Raw genomic sequence first — 22,929 nt, 5'->3', positions numbered from 1 at the left:
CACTGTGGTAATCTGAATATAGCCATCGTAACACTGTGCAGGAGAATTTAGAATCTGTTATGGAGACTCTTTTTTCTTAACGTGGGGAGAAAGCATGTTTCTACATAAGCTATTAAAATTTAGCCCTCAGACCCTTTTGACTTCAAAGTTAATTTTCTTCTGAAAAACCAAACACAAAGGGATACTGTCTCCTTGCTTTAAATTTCTTCAGGAGAGATCCTTGGTCTGTGGGAAAGAGGTATTAAATCTGAGTCAGAAAATTTAGTTCTAAGTGTAATTGTATTTCCTTTCTTACTATAATTTAAGCACAATTCCCCTTTTTTTTCTGTCTGCTATAGAGGTGAAAACTCATTGTCTTTGAAACAATCTTCCATTAACTAGACAAATAATTCTTTGCCTTTTGTTTTTTTTTTAATTAATGCATGTCCAAGATGTAAACAATATTTGTCCTCTATCTGGTTCTAAATTTTCCTAGTTTTGTGTAGATTTTGTTGTAGGGAGTGTGAATTTTGTCCCCCCCCAATTTAAGCAAGAAATAATTTTATAGTAGCACATACTTGTAGCAGCTTCTCCTTCCTTAGTTTCAGAGTTTGAATACATTAAATAGAAAATTTCAGAAATAGGCAATTCATGAGTTTTATTTTATTATTAATTATTATGCTAATTTCATGCTGAGCCTGGTTCACAAACTACACTCTCTCATAGGGAGCCACAGAGAAGGCTCATCAGTTAAGAACACTTGCTGCTCATCTGGAGGGCCTCACTTTGGTTCCTGCTACTCATGTTGGGAGGCTTATGATTGCCTAATTGTAGCTCCATGGGATCTGGCATCTTCTTTTCGATTCTGTGGGCATTCATTCACAGGGACACACACACACACACACACACACACACACACACACACACACAGAGAGAGAGAGAGAGAGAGAGAGAGAGAGAGAGAGAGAGAGAGAGAGAGAGAGAAAGACAGAGGATACACAGGATACACAGCTTTATCATAGGTCCATATGAATAGAAAGAAACAGCCTATGTAGGATTTGGTTCTGTTCTTGCTTTGGGGACAGTCTTAGGGGTCTTGAGACACATAGTATAGGGGCAACTGTAATGAATGAACGGCTTTTGCTTTGGTTGCTATGGAGTTGGGTGTACATATAGTAAGAAGCATACTTTCTCCTAAAGCTCAAAGTACTGACCAACATCTTTTCTTTGTAGCTGACACCATTGTATGAGCTGGTCAAGGAAGTGCCCTGTGCATCTGTGAAAAGACTGTACCTGAAGCGGGCTCTTGAGGAGTACTTGGATGAATTTGACCCCTGCCATTGCCGGCCTTGCCAGAACGGTGGCCTCGCTACTGTCGAGGGGACAAAGTGCCGGTGTCACTGCAAACCATACACATTTGGTATGGCGTGTGAACAAGGAGAACTTGTTGGCAACCAAGCAGGTCAGCATAATAGGTTTTTGTTTGCTGCTCATTGTGAAAGATACATTGAAAAGGGAGATCTCCTTGGCCCTTGACATTCAATGCTTTGTGTTTGAAGAAGTGAAGTTGTGTTTGAACTCAGAATCTCCCTCCCTTTTCCACCTCCACATTAAGGCTAAAGGTCTTTTACTGTTTCTCTTCTTACTCAGCTGACTTAAAGACATCATTCTGGTTTTGACTCTATTTTCTAGTAGAATAGAATGGTGCTTAAAACATCTTCAATCCTTTCATAATCATCTCAATAAGGTTTTGTTTTAACACATCTCTGTGGGAGCTAGCCTCTGTGACAATGAGCTCTTTGGAACATCTCTAATATTTTGTATTGGGTACCATTAGTCAATATTTTTTCAACAGACGTGTAGATTTTTGTCATCTGTTCAAATGGAAGCGCCTTTTGCTAGCAAGTACTGGAATGTACAATAGGAATGGTAATGTGTTTTCCCCTTCACTTTGGTCATTGTCTGGTGAAGCTGATACAATGTATGTGAAAGCACTTTGACATTAATAAAATAATCAGCACACTTAAGATATTGCAAGAATTTTTCTACAACAGGCTGAACATGGATACTTCAAGTGACTGAGTAGATCCATCCTGGCTGCTGTGAAAACCCCCAGAAAACCCCAGAATAACAAAGGAAAAAGAAGTTTGAATGCCTGGTTGAAGGTTGTGTACTAATAAAATACAGCTGGTTTCACTCACATGCAGCCACTGCAGAGCCTACAATACACCCTTCCTAAATCTCACAAGGCCGTTATCCACACCCCCATCCCCAGTGAACACACTGGCAGGAAGCACAGCACTGAGCTCTGAAGTCTTGCTCTCTAGTAGTCACGATGCCTCTTTCTTCTATTACAGGAGGGGTTGATGGAGGTTGGAGCTGTTGGTCCTCTTGGAGCCCCTGTATTCAAGGGAAGAAATCAAGGAGCCGAGAATGCAATAATCCCCCTCCCAGAGCGGGTGGAAAGGCCTGTATTGGAGAAGCAGTGGAAAGCAGGCAGTGTGAAGACCAGGACTTGGAGAACTTGCGGTAATGGAAACCGGACCTTTTGGCACTTACCAAGAGAACATATACTGTTTTGTCAGTGTGAGGTTGAGGATCGCTGCGCTGAGATGATTAGAAGTTAAGCGGTGGTTTTTGTCAGTGTTTGCTTTGCTCCTTAGAACTAGAGTCAATGAGGGTGGGAGGCCTGTCATGGCTAATAACACTGACTGTGACTTCGGGTTTTCCAGACACCAGGATACAAATGGCTAGTTACTGGCAGTAGGAGGCCAGTGGGTTTGCTCCTGACTTACTGTGTAGCCTTGAGCAACTCACTAGATGTAGCTTTAAAATCAGAACAGTAGCTCTAGGTAAGCTGATAATAAAATGTAAGAGCTAAATCATGTAAAAGTGACTGGTCCGGGCACATGGAAAGCATTAATAAGTGTGTTAATTTTCAGAAACACCAGTGCCTCTGACTTCTTGGTCTCTGGGTTAAGCATAAAGGCAGACGCTTTAGCTGGATGGTATTTTGTCTAGCTGGTCTGGTGGAAATCTGCCAATAATGTTACATTGGGAACGAGCATGCTAAAGCACTCTCACTTTGTCGACTCAGCTGTACTCCTGTATCAGATATATAAAATATTTATTATTCATACTTGTAGCCTGGTGTTATCCTCACTCACTCTGTGATAGAGGATGACCTTGGACTCCCGATCTTTTGTCTTTTAATTCCAAAGTGCTGGGGCTACAAGCTTGTGTCTCTGTGCCATGTTTTTTTTTTTTTTTTCCTTCTGTTGCAGAAATATTTTATTTCTCTAAGCAGGAAAGCAATTTTATTTGAGTTCAAAAGATATTCCTAGGGTAAGTGAGCTCTAAATCTTGTCAGCTTCCCAGAGGAGAGGTAATGGAAGAATAACAGGGGCAGAAGAATCTCTCTTTTCTTCCCCCTGATTTTATTGGACATATTTTATTTACATTTCAAATGTTATCCCCTTTCCCGGATTCCCCTCCATATCCCCTATCCCATCACCCCTCCCCCTGCTTCTGTGAGGACGTTCCCCCCCCCACATTCCTCTACACTGCAGCATCAGGTGTTGGCAGAACCAAGGGCTTCTCTTCCCATTAATGCCCAACAAGGCCATCCTCTGCTACATGTGCATGGAGCTATGGGTCCAGCCGTGTTTACTCTTTGGATAGTGGTTTAATCTCTGTGAGCTCTGGTTGGTTGGTATTGTTGTTCTTAAGGGATTGAAAACCCCTTCAACTCCTTCAATTTCTTTTCTAACTCCTCCATTAAGGACCCCATTCTCAGTTCTATGGTTGGTTGTGAGCATCTGCCAGAGCCTCTCAGGAGACAGCTATATCGGGTTCCTGTCAGTATGCACTTCTTGGCATCAGCAATATTGTATGGGTTTGGTGGCTGAATATGGATTGGATCCACAGGTGGGGCAGCCTCTGGATGGCCTTTCCTTCAGTTTCTGTTCCAAGCTTTGCCGCCATATTTCCTCCTGAGAATATTTTTGTTCCCCTGTCTAAGAAGGACTGAAGCATCTGCACTTTGATCTTCCTTCTTGAGTTTGTGTGGTCTGTGGATTGTATCTTGGGTATTCAGAGCTTTTGGGCCAATATCCACTTACCAGTGAGTGCACACCAGGGCAGGAGAATCTCTTAAAGTGAGCCTGCCTGCTTAGGGCAAGCCCTTTGGCCAAGAGATTGATCTGGCTTAACTAAAATTTTAATTCTCCACAAAGATTCTGTTCTATTGGCCAGAAAGAGGTTTTTTATTCTCTTAAAATTTAATTTCTTATTTTTAATAATCTACCATCTATGTGAGTGTCCATGCCCAAGAAGGTTAGAGGCTAAGGATTTTCCTGGAGCTAGAATTTTAGGCAGTAATAAGGCATCTGACTTGGCTGCTATGAACAGAACTCTGGTCCTCTGTAAGAGCAGTCAGAACTCTCGGGCTACAGAACCATCTCCTCTGTCCCAGAGGAGTTTTTCTTATAGGGACTCCATTGTTGCTCTAACATTCACACCCTCTAAAGAGGAGGTCCTAAAATCATTTAAGAACCAGACCATGAATTTCAGCCTCCAAATGCTTCCCAAATTCTGGTAAAGATGAGACTGCCAAAAAGGCACAAGTTCATTTTTGAGTTTTAGCCACAAAAGAAACAGGCTACTGTTCTTTCAGGTCTCCTGAGCCAGTTTTACCTCCTCTTCTAGTCTCCTTCTTGGTATTAGGATAATGATGAATCTGGCTTCTAGCCAATGAGCATTGTGTGTGGCATTTGGAGGTGCTTTTCCAGTAGACCCATCTAAAAGACTCAAAAAGTGCATGTATTGGTCCAGTTGTTCCATATTTCAAAGGTTAGCAACTAGAACAAAAATTCTCATAAGATAATTTGAAGGTCTGTGAGTTAAAGAGAGAAACAAGGTGTGAGGTGGAATCTCAGGGTTGTTTTGATTTGCGTTTTCCTCATGACTAAGGGTATTGAACATTTCTTCAAGTGCTTCTCAGCCATTTGAGATTCCTCAGTTAAGAATTTTGTTTCGCTCTGCACCCCATTTTTAATAGGGATATTTGGTTCTCTGAAGTCTAACTTCTTGAGTCCTTTGTATGTTTTGGTTTTCAGCCCTCTATCAGATATGTAGGTTTGGCAAAGATCTTTTCCCAATCAGTAGATTGTCATTTTGTGCTATTGACAGTGTCCTTTGCCTTCAGCTGAATATGTAGCAGAGGACTGCCTTATCTGGAATCACTGCAAGGGGAACCCCTTAGTTCTGTGGAAGCTTGGTGACCTGGGATAGGGGAATGCTAGGGCACTGAGTCAGGAATGGGTGCGTGGGTGGGGGAGCACCCTCATAGTGGCAGCGGGAAGGTAGGAGGGGATGGGGGCTTTTGGAGGGGAAACTGGGAAGGGGGATAACATTTGAAATGTAAATAAATAAACTAGTCAGTAAAAATGAAAAGAAAAAAAAAAGAGAAACAAGTCCTTGGGTATAAAGATATATATATATATATATATATATATATATATATATATATATATATATATATATATATATATATATATACTAGGTGCCCTGCATGGTTAAGGACACAGGCTGCCTTGGTCCTAGGTCTTTCATGCCTGGCAACACAACAGTAACCCATATCTTTTCAGTGAGGAAGCAAAAGGACACACTCGTTATAGTGGAGGAAAGATTGCGCATGTACCTCTAAGAGGGCGAGAGTGTGGGAGCAGGTCTCTGAGGGAACCCATGTCCCCAGGCTTGTGAAATCACTTTTACCCCAAATTAAGCCCGTTTAATGAGAGAGGGGAATATTCTAAGGGAAACATCAAAGGGACCTCATTCTCACTCTCTTCCTCCTTCTCCTTTTTCTTTCTTTCTTTCTTTCTTTCTTTCTTTCTTTCTTTCTTTCTTTCTTTCTTTCTTTCTTTCTTTTTTTGTTGTTTTCTCAAAGGAGGGAATCTCTCCTGATCAGCACCAATAAGAAACTTTTGATATTCCACATTTCTAGGTTCTTTGGGGTGTTTGTTATAAAAGATGAGGAATTTAGCTGAGAAGGAAGTGTCACAGCCTTCAGGTGTTCTTCCTGCTCAGATTTCACTCCCTGGAGTGGATTGGTGGTATGCTTAACATGAAGGCACTGTGGACAACCACTGTTTAATAATGGATGTTTTCACTATCCATTATCAGCTCCTGTTGATGATCATGATGATGGGAAATTTTCAGGAATAACATTGGTGATGTGGCCTTAAGGATTTTTGTTCCCCCACTCCCCTCCCTCCTCCCCCTTAACTTGTTTCCATGAAGGTATAAATCACCATCTTCTGATAGATTGAATTTATGCTCAAATTTACAAATATAATATGATTACATATTTGGTCCTGTGAATGACAAAACATATATTTGTACTTTTGTATTGTCTATTTAAATGACTTCAGATGTAAAGGAAAAATATAATAAGACATAATATATATTCAACTAAACTATGAAAACCAATCACATTAGTTTTTATTTGATTCTGTTTCTTTTACAGATTGCTTGAACCACATTGCTTTCATTTGTCTTTGGTTCCAAAAGGATTCTGCCCACCACCTCCTGCCTTAAAAGATGGATTTGTTCAAGTTGGTTATGAAAAGATATATTTTACTTTATGAATATTCTAACTCTGTCTCTTTACTGGGGTATAACCTACATCCTTCTCCATGGTCAAATAGTACTAATATATTTTATATGTGCATTTTAATTTCAATAGTCGGGGGAATTTCATTCATGGCGTTTTCCCTTCTGTGGCACGAGAAGGGAAGTCAATACTGCCACCTGATGAATCAGAGATACCATCATGCCCATTGAACACTGCCAATGTTATGGTTAATTGTGAATGCACACTCAATTTCTTAAGTCTAAATATTGTTTTTTATTCTTTTTACCGAAAAAGCTTTTTTTTAAAAAAAAAATCTCATCATGAAATCAAACATTTAATTTACCCCAAAATTTAGTTTTAACCACTGTCTGATGAGATGTGTGTTATCATACTTTTACCAGTTTCCATGTCTGGTTGTGTTAGTGACTTCACTGGCATTGTGATTATCTTAATTAGTTCTGTTCCCAGTCTCTCTTACTATTGTGCTCTGACCCCAAAATTCAGTGACACCTCTTTGTGGCTCACACAAGAAACGTGCCTTTGTAAGGATGCTCTCAATGCTGGCTGTTCAACTGCTAAACAAGACATTTTGATTCTTAAATTGTAGGCCCGTAATTTTACAATAATGAGGGTTTACGAAAGTGTTCACAATGAAGACACTGCTGAGGAGACACTGAGGCAGAGGAAGAAGAACATAAAGTACATGGTGGTGGAATGTTCTACATACTCACCATGATTTATAGGGTTCCTGAATGAAACACATTTTGAGAGCAATATAATGTAAATGCACATGCCTTGCAACCCATGAAGCTCTCCTGTTCTTTTAGGAGTCAACATTTTAAAACAATGTTTCAGAATAGCCTACATACGTCACATATTCAACTTGAAAATAGAGATTGGTGCTTGATTCCTGTCCTCTAATCTTTTCTGATTCAGTAGGTTGGGGGTGGAGTCTGCAAGTCTTTTTTAATTGCTATAAGTGGTTTTTGTATAGAAATAGTTGGATGGTGTTGAGTCAAATGTCCTCACTGTGAAGTCCCTCTTGCAAAGTAGAAGACCTAGGAGCTGCAGTCAAAAACTGACATGTACCATCCCCATTGTTTCCTATAAGCTTCTACAAGGGAGGTAGACTAAGCTTAGGTTAGAATGTCTGGCAGTGATCATTTGGCATCAGAAAATTGGGTTTTGTTTGCTAGAGTATCTCCAAACTGTCCCCATAGGCCTGCATTTCACCAGTATTTCTCTGCAGGAGGCAGAGAACCAGAAAGTAAGGAAAAGAAGCAAGAGTCCCAGTGAAGGTGACTATTCTCTTGCAGGCTTGGATTTGAAATTCCTCACTTCATTATGACAACTCACATACCAATATAGGCTAATAAAATAGGTAATCTACCCATAGCAGCATTTCCATAACTATAGTGAAGAGTGGAAGAAGGTCCACATCATGTTGTTTAGAAGTTGTTGGTTGGACAGGAGACACATGCCTATAATCCAAGCACTGAGTTGGAGGTGTGAGGATTTTGAGTTTGAGAATAGCTAGAGCTTCATAGAAATTTTCAGGTTGACCTGAGATGCAGAGGAAGACCCTATCTCAGAAAGCAAAACAAACAACCAGATGGTATAATGTTCAAAATGACACTTTCATGAAGACATTGAGAAGATGCAAACATTTCTGATATGCTGTCACTTCCTAGGTACTGTTTTCAGTGAAGATAATATAGATCCTTCACACAAAGAACTGCTGGACAAAACTATTTCCAAATCTTATTGCAGATTGCATTTTACTACATGAGGAAGGGAAGGAAATTACCAGAACAGTGCCCACTAAAGTGGTTTTAATAACATGCTTAGTGTAGCACTTGGTATTTTGGAGCCAATCAATACATTATTATATGTTGTCATTACAGCTTTACTTCAATCAATGTGGTTATTAGTGTTGTTGAATAGACCCAAACAAGGGAAAATGTTTTATATTGAGTTTTTAAATCAATTGTTTGAATGTAGGTTGACTGATAATTAAAGTTAATTATGATTTGCAGGCCAAATAAAAACTAAGAAAGCATTTTGTTAATGAGAAACAAGACAACTCAACCTTTCTCCACTTTTTTTTTTTTTTTTTTTTTTTTTTTTTAGAGTGAAGGTACCACGTTTCCTATTGGGAAAACCATAGTATATGCTTGTAATGAAGGGCACTCTCTTATCGGAGATCCTGTTGCCAGGTGTCAAGAAGATTTACAGTGGCTTGTTGGAGAAATGCATTGTCAAAGTGAGTCATCTTGGTTGTAGTATTTAATCTTAAAATAGCAGAATAGTAGAGAAGAAAAATGAGGCTAAATAATCACCTGTGTTAACCCCAACATGAAGGAGAAAATCATCATAAGCTTCATTCTTTGTTTTCTGTTCCTGAAAAGCTGTTAGGAGCCTGTATTAGTAATTTTTCTTACCACCATGACAAAATAGATTAAAGAAAGAAAGACTTTCTTGTTGGTTCCCAGTTCACATGGAAGTAAAGTCCATCATGAGAAATAGAGTTTATCATAGGAAGTAGAGTCTATCTCAGGGAAGTAGAGTTCATCATAGGAAGTAGAGTCCATCACGGGAAGTAGAGTCTATCACAGGGAAGTAGAGTCCATCACAGGAAGTAAGAGTTCATCACAGGGAAGTAGAGTCCCTCATAGGAAGTAGAGTCTATCACAGGGAAGTAGAGTCATCACAGGGAAGTAGAGTCATCACAGGGAAGTAGAGTCCATCACGGGAAGGAAACCTTGGTCGAGGGAGATCAGGCAGCTGCTCACATAGAGTCCATAGTCAGAAATCGGAGAGAGATGGAAACTGGTGCTTAAGGCACGACATATAATACTTTATATTATTTGCATTGTTTTTTGTATTAAATATTTCTATTGTTTTATATTTCATGCATGAATTTCTGTATAATTGTGAAATAGTCTTTTAAGACTTTTATTTGAACTGTTAATATATTTTTCTGCTATTTATATTTTCCAATGTTTTGTAGAAAATTTTATCTTGTCATTTAGATTTTTTTGAAACAAAATCTTTCTCAGTAGTTCAGGCAGGCATGCAATTCACCTGACCCCCAACTAATGGCAATCCTCTTGCCACAGCCTTCCAAGTGCTAAGATTACAGGCATGAGGCACTGTATCTTTTTCAAGGTCCATAATTGTTAATTTTATTATCTGTATCTCTTAAGAGTTTGTTTCTGTTGTATTTCCTGTAGGCTTAGATTTTTCAAAACCTATTTTAATAAGGGTCTTTAAAAATGCTTCAATCTTCCTTGTAGCCTACTGACTAAAGGTAGAGGAGAAAGATGAATAATAGGATAAGGAGATTCTGGACCCGATTAGAAGTAGTTCTGTGAGGACAATCCTAATCTTTGTTATAAGGATATGAACAGTCGAGTCCAAGAGCAAACACCAAGCAAGAATCAGTAATGGCTCAGTCCAGCAGAAGCCACGAGGCTCTGCCAAATCAGCACAAGTCTGCAGAAGTAGCAAGAAGCATACAGAACACAACCAAAAGTTCTCTATAGCTTTTAACTCTAAAAACTCACAACAAGTGAAGATCAGTGAAGAAAAGTGTTGCAAGGTGAACCAATGAAACAGTGTCATCAGCAAAGACCAGTGAAGCATCATTGCAAGGCGAGCCAATCAATACAAGAGCATCGTTCACTCTCTGTTGGGTTCTACTTATACTCTTTCCAAACATCACATATCCTTCCATGTATCTGCTTCAGCAGATCATCCTCTCATAAGACATCTTCTAGAAAAGCATCATATGACACCACCGAGTCTCCAAAGAAACGAGAAATTTCCATTTAACATTCTTATGTTTTTGAAAGTTAGATTAATGCTACTCTATGCATGAAGAACTACAAGAACAATTTAAAGCTTTGATGACAACTTTAGAGAAGATGAGTTTTCTATCTGGTGAGCAATGAAGGCACTTTATGTCTGGTTAACCTTTATTCCAATGTTGCCTCACCATGAAGTGATCCAAGTGAACAAAATAGACTTGCTACCGAGGTATTTCCTTTTATGCAGAACTGGAACCTTGGATTTGATTCCCTACCCTGTGTCTCTCCTTCAAGCTTCATAAACAATTCAACCTCTGAGCTGTTCTCTCTTCAGTTTGTCTGTTCTTCATTATGTTTTTATTTTTATTTTACCTTAGTTTTTCAAATAATCAAATACCCCATGGGGAAAAGCATTACCAAGTCTGTGGCTACTGCCTTAGACTTCTCTTCTGTCTAGAATCTTGGATCTTCAAAACTGTACTCTTTTTGGCAATTCTGTGAGTCTCAGAAACATTTTTCTTTTAGTCTTGTGCAATTTTCCTATCTGTCTTGGTAGGAGAGCAGCTGTAGAACATTCTTGTGATACATTTGGCAGACATATCATGCCAGAAAGAAACTCAAATCCAGATTTTGAAGGCACAGCATGTGACCTGTACTTAGCTTTTCTCCATTATTACACAATATATTTGGCAAAATTTAGGCTCTCAGTAAATGATAAACACTGTGATTGGATAAATGAATGGATGGGTCTTATGATAAAGACAGTGTTGTTGAACATAGCAATGTTGTATAGTATTGTCCAAAATCCACGAGGGGCATTGCAAAGATTTTTGTCTTCAATCATGATTTCCAACCTGTTCTTCATATATATATTTCCAGATGCTTTATTTTTAAGTAGATTTGAACTAATGAATGTCATTAAGGGAAAGATTGGGCTGGGAAAATACTGAACACTGGATACTTTCAGGCTGCAAGGTGAAAGGTGCTGCTTTAAGTCTTTAGATGGTGACATATCTAATTAGAGCTAATGATATGCAAATGAGTAAAGCTCTTGGGAGAAGTCTGGTGGGACATCATCTCACGACAGAGGTAAATGGCAGCTGTGAAGTCTGATTTTAGCAGCAGGCTGAGCTTTGGGGCTCTATTTGTAGGCTTGTTCATTTGAGGTTGTCAAATTGCTTTGAGGACAGGGGAAGGAGATGACAGCTGTTTTGTCTTTAGTCATTCATTGGTCAATTACATGTCAGACACAGTGGAGAGTGCCTTTTGGAACACCGTATAAGTAGACTCCCTTTTCCCCCTGCTTGTCCTGTGATACAAAAAGGCAGAACAAGTATATTAGCACAACTTCAAGCTGTTTTTAAAAAGTTTCCCAAGGATACGAAAGCAGTGATCCATTTTGTTCTCCTTTATCTTTAGAAATTGCCTGTTTTCTACCCGGAGTGATGAATGGCATGCAGAGTCACCCCCAGAAATCTTTTTATATGGTTGGTGAGAAGGTGACCCTTTCCTGTACGGGTGGTATGTCCTTCCAAGGTCCTTCAACCTTCCTCTGTGGCTCCAGCCTTAAATGGAGTCCTGAGCTGAAGAGTGCCCAGTGTGTGCAAAAAGGTGAGTAGCTTCTGTCTCTCTTCAATGCCACCTGTGCTTAACTAGGCAAGAGTTATTTTGGGGACCATTATGGCTTTGCGTCAGTGTCCAGCATTCTCTCCATCTGGCTTCCTAGGAGAATGAGGTCAATGTGTAGACCGTGTAATAGCCATTCATGCAGAGCAATAGACTCACGGAATGTAGGGATAGGAAGGATGGTGCAACAAACTTCACTCCTCCACATGAATGAAGAGCTTTATATTGGTTAGCGTGTGAAGAAACGAAGACTTTTTGAAAACTGTATTTGTTTTCCTTCTGGTTTTCTAAATTCAGAGTTAAAGTGATAATGTATTTAAAAATTGAATACATTATTCCTGGACTCTCAATTGTTGATATTAAAGTGAAAATTTATAAAAAAATTATTAAAAATATAAATACACATTTATATTTAATACTGCAAAGTAGACATCTTTCAAGGAAGTCTGGAGGTTTGTAAAACCTTCAAAAGGGTGAGCATTAAGTTTTCAGGGAGAAATAAAGGTTGTGAACTTGGATGAGCTCAATAGCTGGAACATGGTTTCTTTCATACCAAAGAGGTGGTGTCTCTAGAGATGACCATGATTAAGGGTCAAGAAGGTCAAGAGAATGAGGGATCCAGGTTTTAGGCTGACAGTTTTGTAGGTAACAATGTGGGGGAGGGGCATGAGGGACTTAGAAGAAAAATAGGGAGGTAGCTTCTCTGTTTTCCTTAGAGAAGCCCCATGGTTGCAGAATGTGTTGTCTCTTTCTACGACCAGTGGTTTCTGAGCTTAAGTGAGCAGCCTTTCTTCTAAAATATCCAATAGCTGTTTCTTCCTGGGACTCTGAACTCAGTTTCAGGTCCTTGGCTTTTGGTGGGAGGTAAAGGCGTGGGTCGTTCTCTTCTCCTGGTAGTGGAAGTCCAGGAATCTAGTATTCTAAATCCCAGTCACATTTAAACATTCTTTTAACAACCTAAAATAAACTAGGTGTGTTGGTCTACATCTTTAATCTCAACACTCAGAAGCAAAGGTAGGTGGATCTCTGTGAGCTTTAGGCCGGTCTGGTCTACATCGTAAGTTCCACAACAGCTGGAGGTATTTAGAGAGACCCCATTTCAAAAAACAAAGAAATATCTTAGGCAGAAAAAATAATTTATAAATTATGTATTTTCAGAAACCTTTAAATGAGCTAAATTTGTTGATTAAAAACACATTTATTGTTTCATTGAATATTAATAAATGTAAATATATAGTTTAATAATTTAAAAAGATAAATTTGTTTTTATTATATGTGTATACATGTTTTAACTATATGTATTGAAGTGCACTGTGTGTGAGTTTAGTGTTTGCAGAGGCCAAAAGAGGGCATTGGATACCCTAGAGTTGTAGTTAAAGACAGTTGTGAGCTATGTGGGTGCCAGAACCCAGGTCTATTGCAAAAGCAGCAAATACTCTTAACTGTTGAGCCGTGTCTCCAGCTTGGAAAGAGGCTTTTAACAGTTATGGAGAAAGAAGGAAAGCTCATGTACACGCAACCTTCCATAATATTTCCTTTAATGAAATCTGTCTATTCTTATGAGGCAAAAGTACTCAATTCTAAGATGAACACTGTTAAGTGAATTAGATGTTCTCGGCTGAAAGCAGCAGGCTTCTTAGGGCCCTGTTCCACTGAATGTAGGCGTGGACCACGGTGGTCCATGACAGTAGAGAGGAAGAGAGCAGACCTCAGCTCGGATGTACTTTTTTCTGAGCACACCGGCAAACAACTGCTCTCATTTCTTCGTCCCGTCACACAGATATGAGTTTACTTGAGCTGTGTAAGGACATGTACCTGTACCCATGGTTTGAAAATGGAAGAGAACAATATATATTTACTGTGAATATAATTCTGTTTCAAAGGAAATTAGATAAATTTCCTGCAATGTTTGCTTCTGTTGTTTTATAGCACAGATTAGTCTGAATTTTTCCCCACTCAGGAGAAAACTGTATTAAGGATATTGTATGGATCCATGTATTTTTCTGACTATGTAGATAACAATAATTACCACACTTAATATAAACCTACGGCAAAAGAAAATTCCTTTGTTTGTCAACTTTCAAGATTGGTATTAAAAAAAAATCTGTTAAATATGGGAATGGGGAGATGGCTCAGTGGGAGGATTTGCTGCATATACACGAAGACTCTAGTCCGGATCTCTAGCTTCTGTATAAAAGCCGGGTATTCTGGTGTGTTCTTTAGTTCCATCATCGGGGACATGGAGACGGGTGCTTATTGGCAGCTGGCTGGCTGCTCTAATCAAAATGGTAAATACTGGGTTCAAAGAGTCACCTGTCTCAAAAAATAAGATGAAAAGAGATAGAAGAGGATATCCTGAGACTGATCTCTTGCTTCCACATATGCCTGTATGCATACCCTTGCACACACACTTCCAACACACACACACACACACACACACACACACACACACACACCTCTAACACACACACACACACACACACCTCCAACCTCCAACACACACACACACACACACCTCTAACACACACACACACACTTCCAACACACACACACACATACACACACACACACACACCTCCAACACACACACACACACACACACCTCTAACACACACACACACACACACACTAAGTAGTATGTGAATAAAGTACTAGCCCTTTGAATATTTAATTCTTTAAAAGTTGTGCTAAGCACACACATATATAAAAACACAAAATCATCAGTTAATAAGTGAATGAAGTGCTGGACCTTTAAATGTTTAGCCATTTTAAATGTTGCCAAGCTATACATATCATAAGATTTACTATTTTAATCATTTCAAATACACAGATAATGAATATTACGCCCTCTCTCTCTGTTGAACAGTCATCACCTCTACCCACTGCCACAGTTTTGATGATAAATATGCTTTGATCCAGCAAATAATTTAAAAAACATTTTACCAAACAACAACAAATTTTGGTGGTGTAAAGAACCCTTATAGACTACTGACAGTAATGTGTATTAGTTCAAACTCCATGGAAACCAATTCAGAGATGCCTCAAACAACCAAAACCAGATCTACCATACAATCCAATGACATCACACATCTGATGGAATCTAAGTCATCATAGACTGCACATAAGTCATCATAAACCTGCACATCCGTATTTAGTATAGCACCTGTAATAGATTTCTACCAACAGATAAGCAAATGAAGACAATGTGATATATCATGCACAAGATTAAACCAGGAAAAAAAAGTTCTAGCATGCACTGGGGAGAAAGTCATGGGCTTCCACTGCTAGCTGAGAAGCTAGGTAATGGGGTCACCTATTGGGGAACTGCTATGTGGGGTCTGTTTTCTTCAGGTATGCAGCCTCTGAGAGGCTACCCATTTCCCAAACAGAGGCCAACCTGAGCTATGCTATAAGACCCTGACACCAAAGCAAAGGAAATAACACAACAAAACAGATGGAGAAGGAAATGTTAAAACACTACGGACCAACGCGTTCTTCAGATACCATGTTTCTCCCTCATGTCATTTTAATTCTAATACCTGGTTCCAGCTTCTGTCTTGCATTGGGAGTTCCACTGTAGCACGTGTTTAGAGGATGGGCCCGTGACTGAGATTCCTAGCTGGGAAGACAATGCTGTTTCTTGCTATCATTCTTCCAACTTTTTCAGATTTTCATGGGATTTTATTATCTTGTGTGACTTGCTTATGTTTTTTTCACAGCAAGGGACATATGTATCCTATAATTTTTTTTCCTTATAAAATTATGCCTTTAGGTATCACGAGGGCTTAGTGTGTTAAGGTACTTGATGCCAAGCTTGATGACCTAAGTTTGATCCCCCAGTGCCCACCGGGTGGAAGTTATTTTCTGATCTCTATGTGTGTGCCACATCCATAAACACACTAAATAAATAAGTTTAGCTCAAAATGAAAAAAAAATCACCCCATGATTTTCTAATGAGATCATCTTTATGATATACTAAATGACTATCTAATTTTATGCCCAAAAGTTTGATGCTGATGATTTTCATTAAAATGAAGCTAGCAGAAAGTGGGGAAAAATGAGTGTTTTAGACTTCACATTGCCATCTGCTAGAGCCAATGTGGAGGCTTTCAATTTACATTACACATATATATATATATATATATATATATATATATATATATATATATATATATTTAAGATTTATTTATTTTATATATGTGAGTACATTGTAGCTGTCTTCAGACACACCAGTAGAGGGCATCAAATCCCATTACAGATGGTTGTGAACCGCCGTGTGGTTGCTTGAAATTGAACTCAGGACCTCTGGTAGATCAGTCAGTGCTCTCAACTATTGAGCCATCTCTCCAGCACTAGATATAATATTTTTAATGCAAGCAGCTCCAGACCTGTTGAGGGGAGACAATCTGGACATTTGCATGTGAGAGGCTATAGCTCTCCTTGGGCACCACAAATTATTCCTATATAAGTTATTGTTAAAAGAGAGTTTATTTATTTAATGTATATGGCTGTTTTGTTTGTCTGTATGAGCATCGTAAGGACAGTTGGTATCTACAAAAGCTGGAAGAGGACATCAGATTCCATGGAATGGCAGTTTCAGGCAGTTGTGAGCTGCCGTGTAGTGCTAGGAATCAAACCTGGATTGTCTGAAAAAGCAGCAAGCACTCTAAACCACTGAGCCACCTCTCCAGTGCTCTAAGTTCTTTTGTGGCCCTATGACCTATGGTGGGTTCATGGCAAAGTGCAGTCCAAAACAACCAAACGACATTGTCAAGGACAGGCTCCGTGAAAGGGAGCCTGCTTCACTAGCTGTGGGTTCAGACAAACGTGAGCTTAACCTGGCTGATTGAGAAAGCATCAGTTTATAAACTTTTTGACCTTTAGGGTTTTCTTTTCTTTTCTGTTCTTTCTTTTCTTTTTCTTTTCTTTTTTTATGTCCTTTTTCTTTCCCTTTCTTTCTTTCTTTCTTTCTTTCTTTCTTTCTTTCTTTCTTTCTTTCTTTCTTTCTTTCTTCTTCCTCTTCCTCCTCTTTCTTCTACGTCTTCCTCCTCCTCTTTCTCCTCCTCCTCCTCCTCCTCCTCCTCTTCTTCTTTTTACTATGAATGACATTTTATTTAGTCATTTTCTTTACAACGGAACCTCTGGGATTTCAAAATTAACATCCTCTCCTGTGAACCTCTTGTACACACCAGAAAAAGTTCCGACCTTGAGTTCCACGTTGTTCTGCAGTGCTTTGTCTATACGAACTTTTATGAACCGTCTGCCCTCTAGTTTCTCATGGATTCTCTTACAATTCACTTGCGAAGACCAAGTCCTCAAGGATGGCGCCGTGCACTGCCGTAAGGTTGCGGCTTCTGCGGTGCTTTTGCTTATTTTTTGTACGGCTTTTCTGGGATGGCTGGGGCAGAATCCTCCTCTGAGCAATGCTTCCCACTGGACTTTTTCTCCAATTCCCAAACTAGCCGGACTTGGATTTTCTGGAAAGATTTCAGCTGAGAAACTGGTATAAAAATTATGATAGCCTTGCGACCACCGCGACCCTCGATTTGCTTGGCCGCGGGGACATTGAGTTCCCGCAGCTGCGCCTTGAGATTTGAGCTCATCTCCAGCTCGAGCAGCGCCTGAGAGATGCCAGACTCGAACTCATCCAGCTTCTCGGCATTGGGCTGCACGATCTTGGTGCTCGAGCTGAACATGGCTTCGTCCTTACAGAGTGCTGGCTTAGAAAGAGCCAGCACCTAGTTTTTAAATCCTAAGGTTCTCAGCTGTACTTGGCGGACCTCCTCTGTATTCCGTCACTAAGCACCCTGAATACCGAGGCAGGAATAGTGGCAGCAAGTTTGAGGCCACGCTGAGCTACAGAAAAGGCATACAAAATGCAACATGTATGTCAATTTTACATGTATGCTGATTCTGAACTCCTTGGGCAGTACTAACACTTTCCTAAAAGAGGGTCATCCACTCCGACAGCTGAGTAAGATGAAGTCAGGCAAAGGGGTGGGTGTAGAAAGAGGGGGTGGGTCTTCTGGTTCCTACGCCTGCAACAAGGAGAAAGCCATAGGCATGAACTCTATCTGCCCTGGATCCTGTGCTGTCTTGTGCTTGTTCCTGTGAGTGATGGGAAGCCATTAGAGGTCCGTGAATGGGGGAGTGGCAAGAGGAGATGTATGTCCTGAAAACTTCTAAGGCATGGTAATGTCCCAGGAGACACGGATTCAGGATGGGCAGAGCACTGGGTGGGAGAAGCAGCTTGCAGATGAGAGAAGGGAGTCGTCTGCAGCATGGTGCATGACTGTCTGTGAGGGTGAACCGTCAAGAGGCTGGGGAAATCCTGAGACTCTGGCTGGAGTGGAACGAAAGAAGATGAGCTGGCTCCACGTGCAGGTTGGGGCTTGGAGATCAAGACAGCCATCAAAACATCCAGGCAAGGATTGCTCTGAAAACCTTTGTGCCCTGTGGACTACATGGAAGTACTACTTGGACGTGAGCAGGTGACTCTGTGGTCGCCTAGGACACTAAGCTTCTGTGAGAAAAAACAGTTTGAACACCTAGTTCTTCCCGTTGAATAATCCACCTCTTCCTCTATCAGGAAAGAGCCACAATAGTCTGGGGCCCACAGCTTGCTTGTATTTCAGGCATGGCATCTCCCCCTCTTCCTCAGTAGGTGTCCAGGCTTGGCAGTGTCCTCTTGCAATCTAAGGATGTAGACACTACGACTAGCCCCACTTAACAGATAAAGAGCCAGACTCCAGAAAGGGTGACCCTTTGGGTTTTCATCTCTTACATAGGCACTTGTCATCAGGGATCAAATGACAAAATGTGTAACACTGTCTGATCCAGTAAACATGCCTAGGAAATGGTATGTTATCACTCCAGCTTTTTATAGAGTGTCTCTACGGAATGGTTTAGAGATTTATTGTATGTAAATATATATAGTATATATATTTATGTTGTTCTTTTACAAAGTTTTATACTATAAGTTAAGTGTTATATATATTATTATATCATATATAATATGTAGACTATATATATACTGTTTTATATAGTATATATGTGTGTGCGTGTATTTGTTTCTTTTCTTTTTGGGATAGAGTTTTATTGTGTAGCCCTGGTTGTCCTGGAACTTACTCTGTAGACAGAGGCTGGCCTTGAATTCGCAGAAATCCACCTGCCTCTGCCTCCCACATGCTGGGATTAAAGGTATGCACCAGCATTGCCAAGCTATAAAACATATTTTAAAAATTTATTTTCTGAAATTAAAACTTTCTTCCTTTTTTTTCCCCGTATTCTACCCTTTCCTGTGCACCCCTTTTCCTTTCCTCAAATGCATGGCACTTATTTCTTTAATTGTTCTCCCCCCCCCAAATGTGTAAAAACGTGTTCAGTTCCCACAGTTTCTTACATTACTATACTCTGATCACGGTTTCTCCTCCTCCAACTCCTCTGAGATCCTGCGTACTCCTAATCCGTAACTCTGTGCCCTTTCTCTTTGTCTTTAGAAAACAGACCCATAAACGACAAAACCAGACAAATCAGAATTATATAAAAAAGAAAAAAAATATAAGAAACACAATACAACCACACACATACTATAAAAACCCTCAGCTGGAGAATATAATGTATAATAAGTAAAGGACTAGTAAAGAATAAAAAGCTCTAGCAAACAATAGGAGACAAGAATCTACCAAAATACTATTGAGCTCATTTTGCCTTGTTCTTCCTCTGCTGGGCATGAAGCCCACTCTTTGTTTTGGGATAGGAACTTTTTTTCTTTAATTTTCAAACTGAAAGCAGATTTTTTTTCCCATATGATTATGGTTCTCCTCCAGTCCCTCCTAGATCTCCCCACCATCTCATTCACCCAAATCCACATCCTTTCTTTTTCTTTTTTGAGTATATATATTTTTTCCTTTATTTATTTAATTCACATCTGGGAGGTTCAGACAAATAGTTCCAATGCATAATTTGTTTCTCTATGTCTGTGTTCTTAGCTGTTCTTTGTCAGAAACCCCTTTGAACAAAAACAGGTGCGAAATTAGGAGAGTTTGATGAAAATTAAAAGCTAATCAGAGCACAGGGCCTTTAAAATATAAAAACACTGTTAAAAGATGAAACAGTATGAAAAACATAGTTGTTGTCTTGAAAGTAAGATCTTGGTCCACAAACATGAAATAAAGGCACCGTTCTCAGATCACAGACAAAGCAACACAATCCCACAAAGCAGAGTAGGTGAGCTCATGGGTGAAAAGCTGACCTACTTTTTTTTTTTTCTTGAACTTCACACAGTCTGTGAGTTGTTTCTGGGATGTCCAGAGCTTTCTGGGGTTAGTATCCCACTATCAGTGACTGCATATTATGTCTGTTCTTTTGTGACTGGGTTATCTCACTCAGGATGATATTCTCTAGATGGATCCATTTTCTTAAGAATTTGGTTAAGTCATTGTTTCTGGTGGCTGAGTAGTACTCCATTGTGTAAATGTACACATCCTTTCTTTTGACTATAAGAAACCTTTATAGTCAAACATCCCACAGATTTTGAATCGGCAATTCTCCCGTAAAGCAAGGCTTACACCCCAGTGATCACTGTTAAATGTTTTTTAGTCCCCAGCACCATACCACCAGCAGTTCCGGCGTGTCAGCCCTGGGAGAAGCTGCAGAACTCGAAATGCGTCTGTAAAATGCCCTATGAGTGCGGGTAAGTTCAGGCCTCGCCGCTCCCTTTTCTATTTGCTTCCATCCAGGATAAATGGGATGGCTCCGCAGAGCTTATCAAATTGAAGGCATGGCTTCCGGAGAGCTAAGTGTCTTAGCCTCTTAATCTGACCCATTGCTGCCTGTTCTAGGTCATAGGCTGAGAGCTACCGAATGAAGCGGGATGATAATCGGGAGGAGCGAGACACCAAAGGTCCTTCTGAACACCGCTCGTTCTGTATATGAACCGAGGATTTAGAGCCTTAGAGGATTAGGCTGAAATTCCCTAGGGACATAGACTTTTAAAAAGCAGTACCAACAGATAATAGAGCAGCTACTTTTCTGATGCTATAAGCTTCCCTTCTAGATCTGCATTCCAAGAATGCTACCGATTTCTAGTCACCGCTTTTAGAAGGATTTGCCAAGAAACTCCCGGAAGCCTGTGTTGGAGTCCTAGCAAGATGCAGGTAGTACGGTTAGGTCAGGAGTAGGGGAGGTTGATCAGCATGCCTACAAAAATGTGATGTGGGCGGAATAAAGTTCATGTATTTATCCACACCCAGACCCGAAGGAGGGAGAAAGACATTTATGAAACATGAAGACAAAGGGTCCCGAGGAGACAACTTCTCAGGAAGAGCAGACTCCCTTTAGGGACTTGAGAGATACCACAGGTATAATTCAGAGTTATAAACACTTCCTGCCACCCTCTTCCATACTGAAATCTCTTCACTTGGAACCTACATGAAGTCAGAGAGTTTTCTCTGACAGACTTCCAAGAAGATGTGGAGGCATGGGGAGGGGTTTGGGAGGACGTAGAAGACATTCAGTCTCTGGAGTAGTTTCACTTTTAAGATTAAGGAAGTAAGTTGGTTCATCTTTAAGAGTCAAAATCGCAATCTACTGAGTCCTTGGTAGCTGCCATGCTCATTAAAAGCCATATCTACTTCCCAAGTGAATAGGGGATGATGGTGACTATGTCTCATGACTTTGAGTGTGCAGGAAATCTGTGAACTGTTCAACTGACAACTGTGATTGGTCCAGATACATCCTTCTTCAAGTATCTCAACTCTGTGGTTACTCACTGCCGTATAGCCATTATTTATTTGAATAAAATTCTTTCCCTTTCTTTCTTTTTGTTTTATAAATATGTTTTTTTTAATTTTAAAAACATATATTTACTTTATGGATATAAATACACTGTCGCTGTCTTCAGACACACCAGAAGAGGGCATTGGATTCCATTAGAGATGACTGTGAGCCACCATGTGGTTGCTCGAAATTGAACTGAGGACCTCTGGAAGAACAGTCAGTGCTCCTAAACGCTGAGCCATCTCTCCAGCCCTTCTTTCTCTTTCTAACTCCCCACAATGTGCGCCCTGCCCCAGTCAGACCCCCATTCTGTCATGTGTAGGCATAGCATGACGTTTAATATAATTTCACAGTATTGGATGCCAATATCAACATAGCTTTGTTAAATTTCTGCCTTTTAAACTACTCTAAGTATTTCTAGCCAACTAAAATTTAAATAAACAGAGAAAAATTATCACACACACACACACACACACACACACACACACACACACATTCTATTTAGGTCTAGGTAAAAGAGGAAAAAAATTAAATAAAGTATGTGAATGTAAAATCTTTCTGTCCAGTACATAAAAATATGCTTTGATTCCAACAGTGGTGGTGCACACCTTTAATCCTAACACTCAGGAGGGAAAGGCAGAATGGCTCTCTGAATTCAAGGCCAGCCTGGTCTACAGAGTAATTTCCAGGACAGCCACAGGTACACAGAGAAACCCGCTGGAAAAAAGAAATGAAAACAAACAAACAAACAAACAGAAAGCTCTGCTACCTAAGATCTTTACCCGTACTTCTATACTTACCTATAACAATATTTTTATATCCATCAGTATTCAGAAATGGAATTTTTTGGGGGATGAGTATGGGAGTTATGGAGGAGTCTGAGACAGGTCTCGGGTACCCTGGCTGGCCTTGAACTCACTGTGTGGCTGAGATGGGCAGTAAACATCTTCTACTTTCATGTCTCAAGTTCTGAGATTACGTGTGCCACTGTGGGCATGGGCACAATTTAGGAAATACTAATTTTTAAAATTGTATTTCCAAATGGTGATATTGTGTCATTTTTAGCAACAGTAGTTAAGAAAAAAAAAACAATAAGAT

General features: G+C 39.9%; 1 protein-coding gene and 1 pseudogene across 2 annotated transcripts in view; one reads left to right on the top strand and one right to left on the bottom strand.

Annotated features, from left to right (window-relative positions):
- The window catches only part of C7 (complement C7), a 63,904-nt gene that overhangs the window by 36,341 nt on the left and 4,634 nt on the right, over positions 1-22,929 (top strand). Inside the window, exons 11-16 of the mRNA XM_080933916.1 lie at positions 1,213-1,441; positions 2,337-2,508; positions 6,509-6,596; positions 8,747-8,879; positions 11,845-12,036; positions 20,653-20,746. Of these exons, the coding sequence (XP_080790042.1) occupies positions 1,213-1,441; positions 2,337-2,508; positions 6,509-6,596; positions 8,747-8,879; positions 11,845-12,036; positions 20,653-20,746 (908 nt within the window). The remainder of the gene's footprint in view (positions 1-1,212; positions 1,442-2,336; positions 2,509-6,508; positions 6,597-8,746; positions 8,880-11,844; positions 12,037-20,652; positions 20,747-22,929) is intronic.
- LOC308433828 (small ribosomal subunit protein eS7-like) lies at positions 17,179-17,747 on the bottom strand (annotated as a pseudogene). The gene has a single exon. The product of its transcript is annotated as a small ribosomal subunit protein eS7-like (transcript).

Source organism: Micromys minutus, assembly GCF_963924665.1.
Source record: "Micromys minutus genome assembly, chromosome: 20".
Taxonomy (NCBI): Eukaryota; Metazoa; Chordata; class Mammalia; order Rodentia; family Muridae; genus Micromys; species Micromys minutus.
Note: the sequence above shows the minus strand (reverse complement) of the source record. Positions and strands in the feature narration are given on the sequence as shown.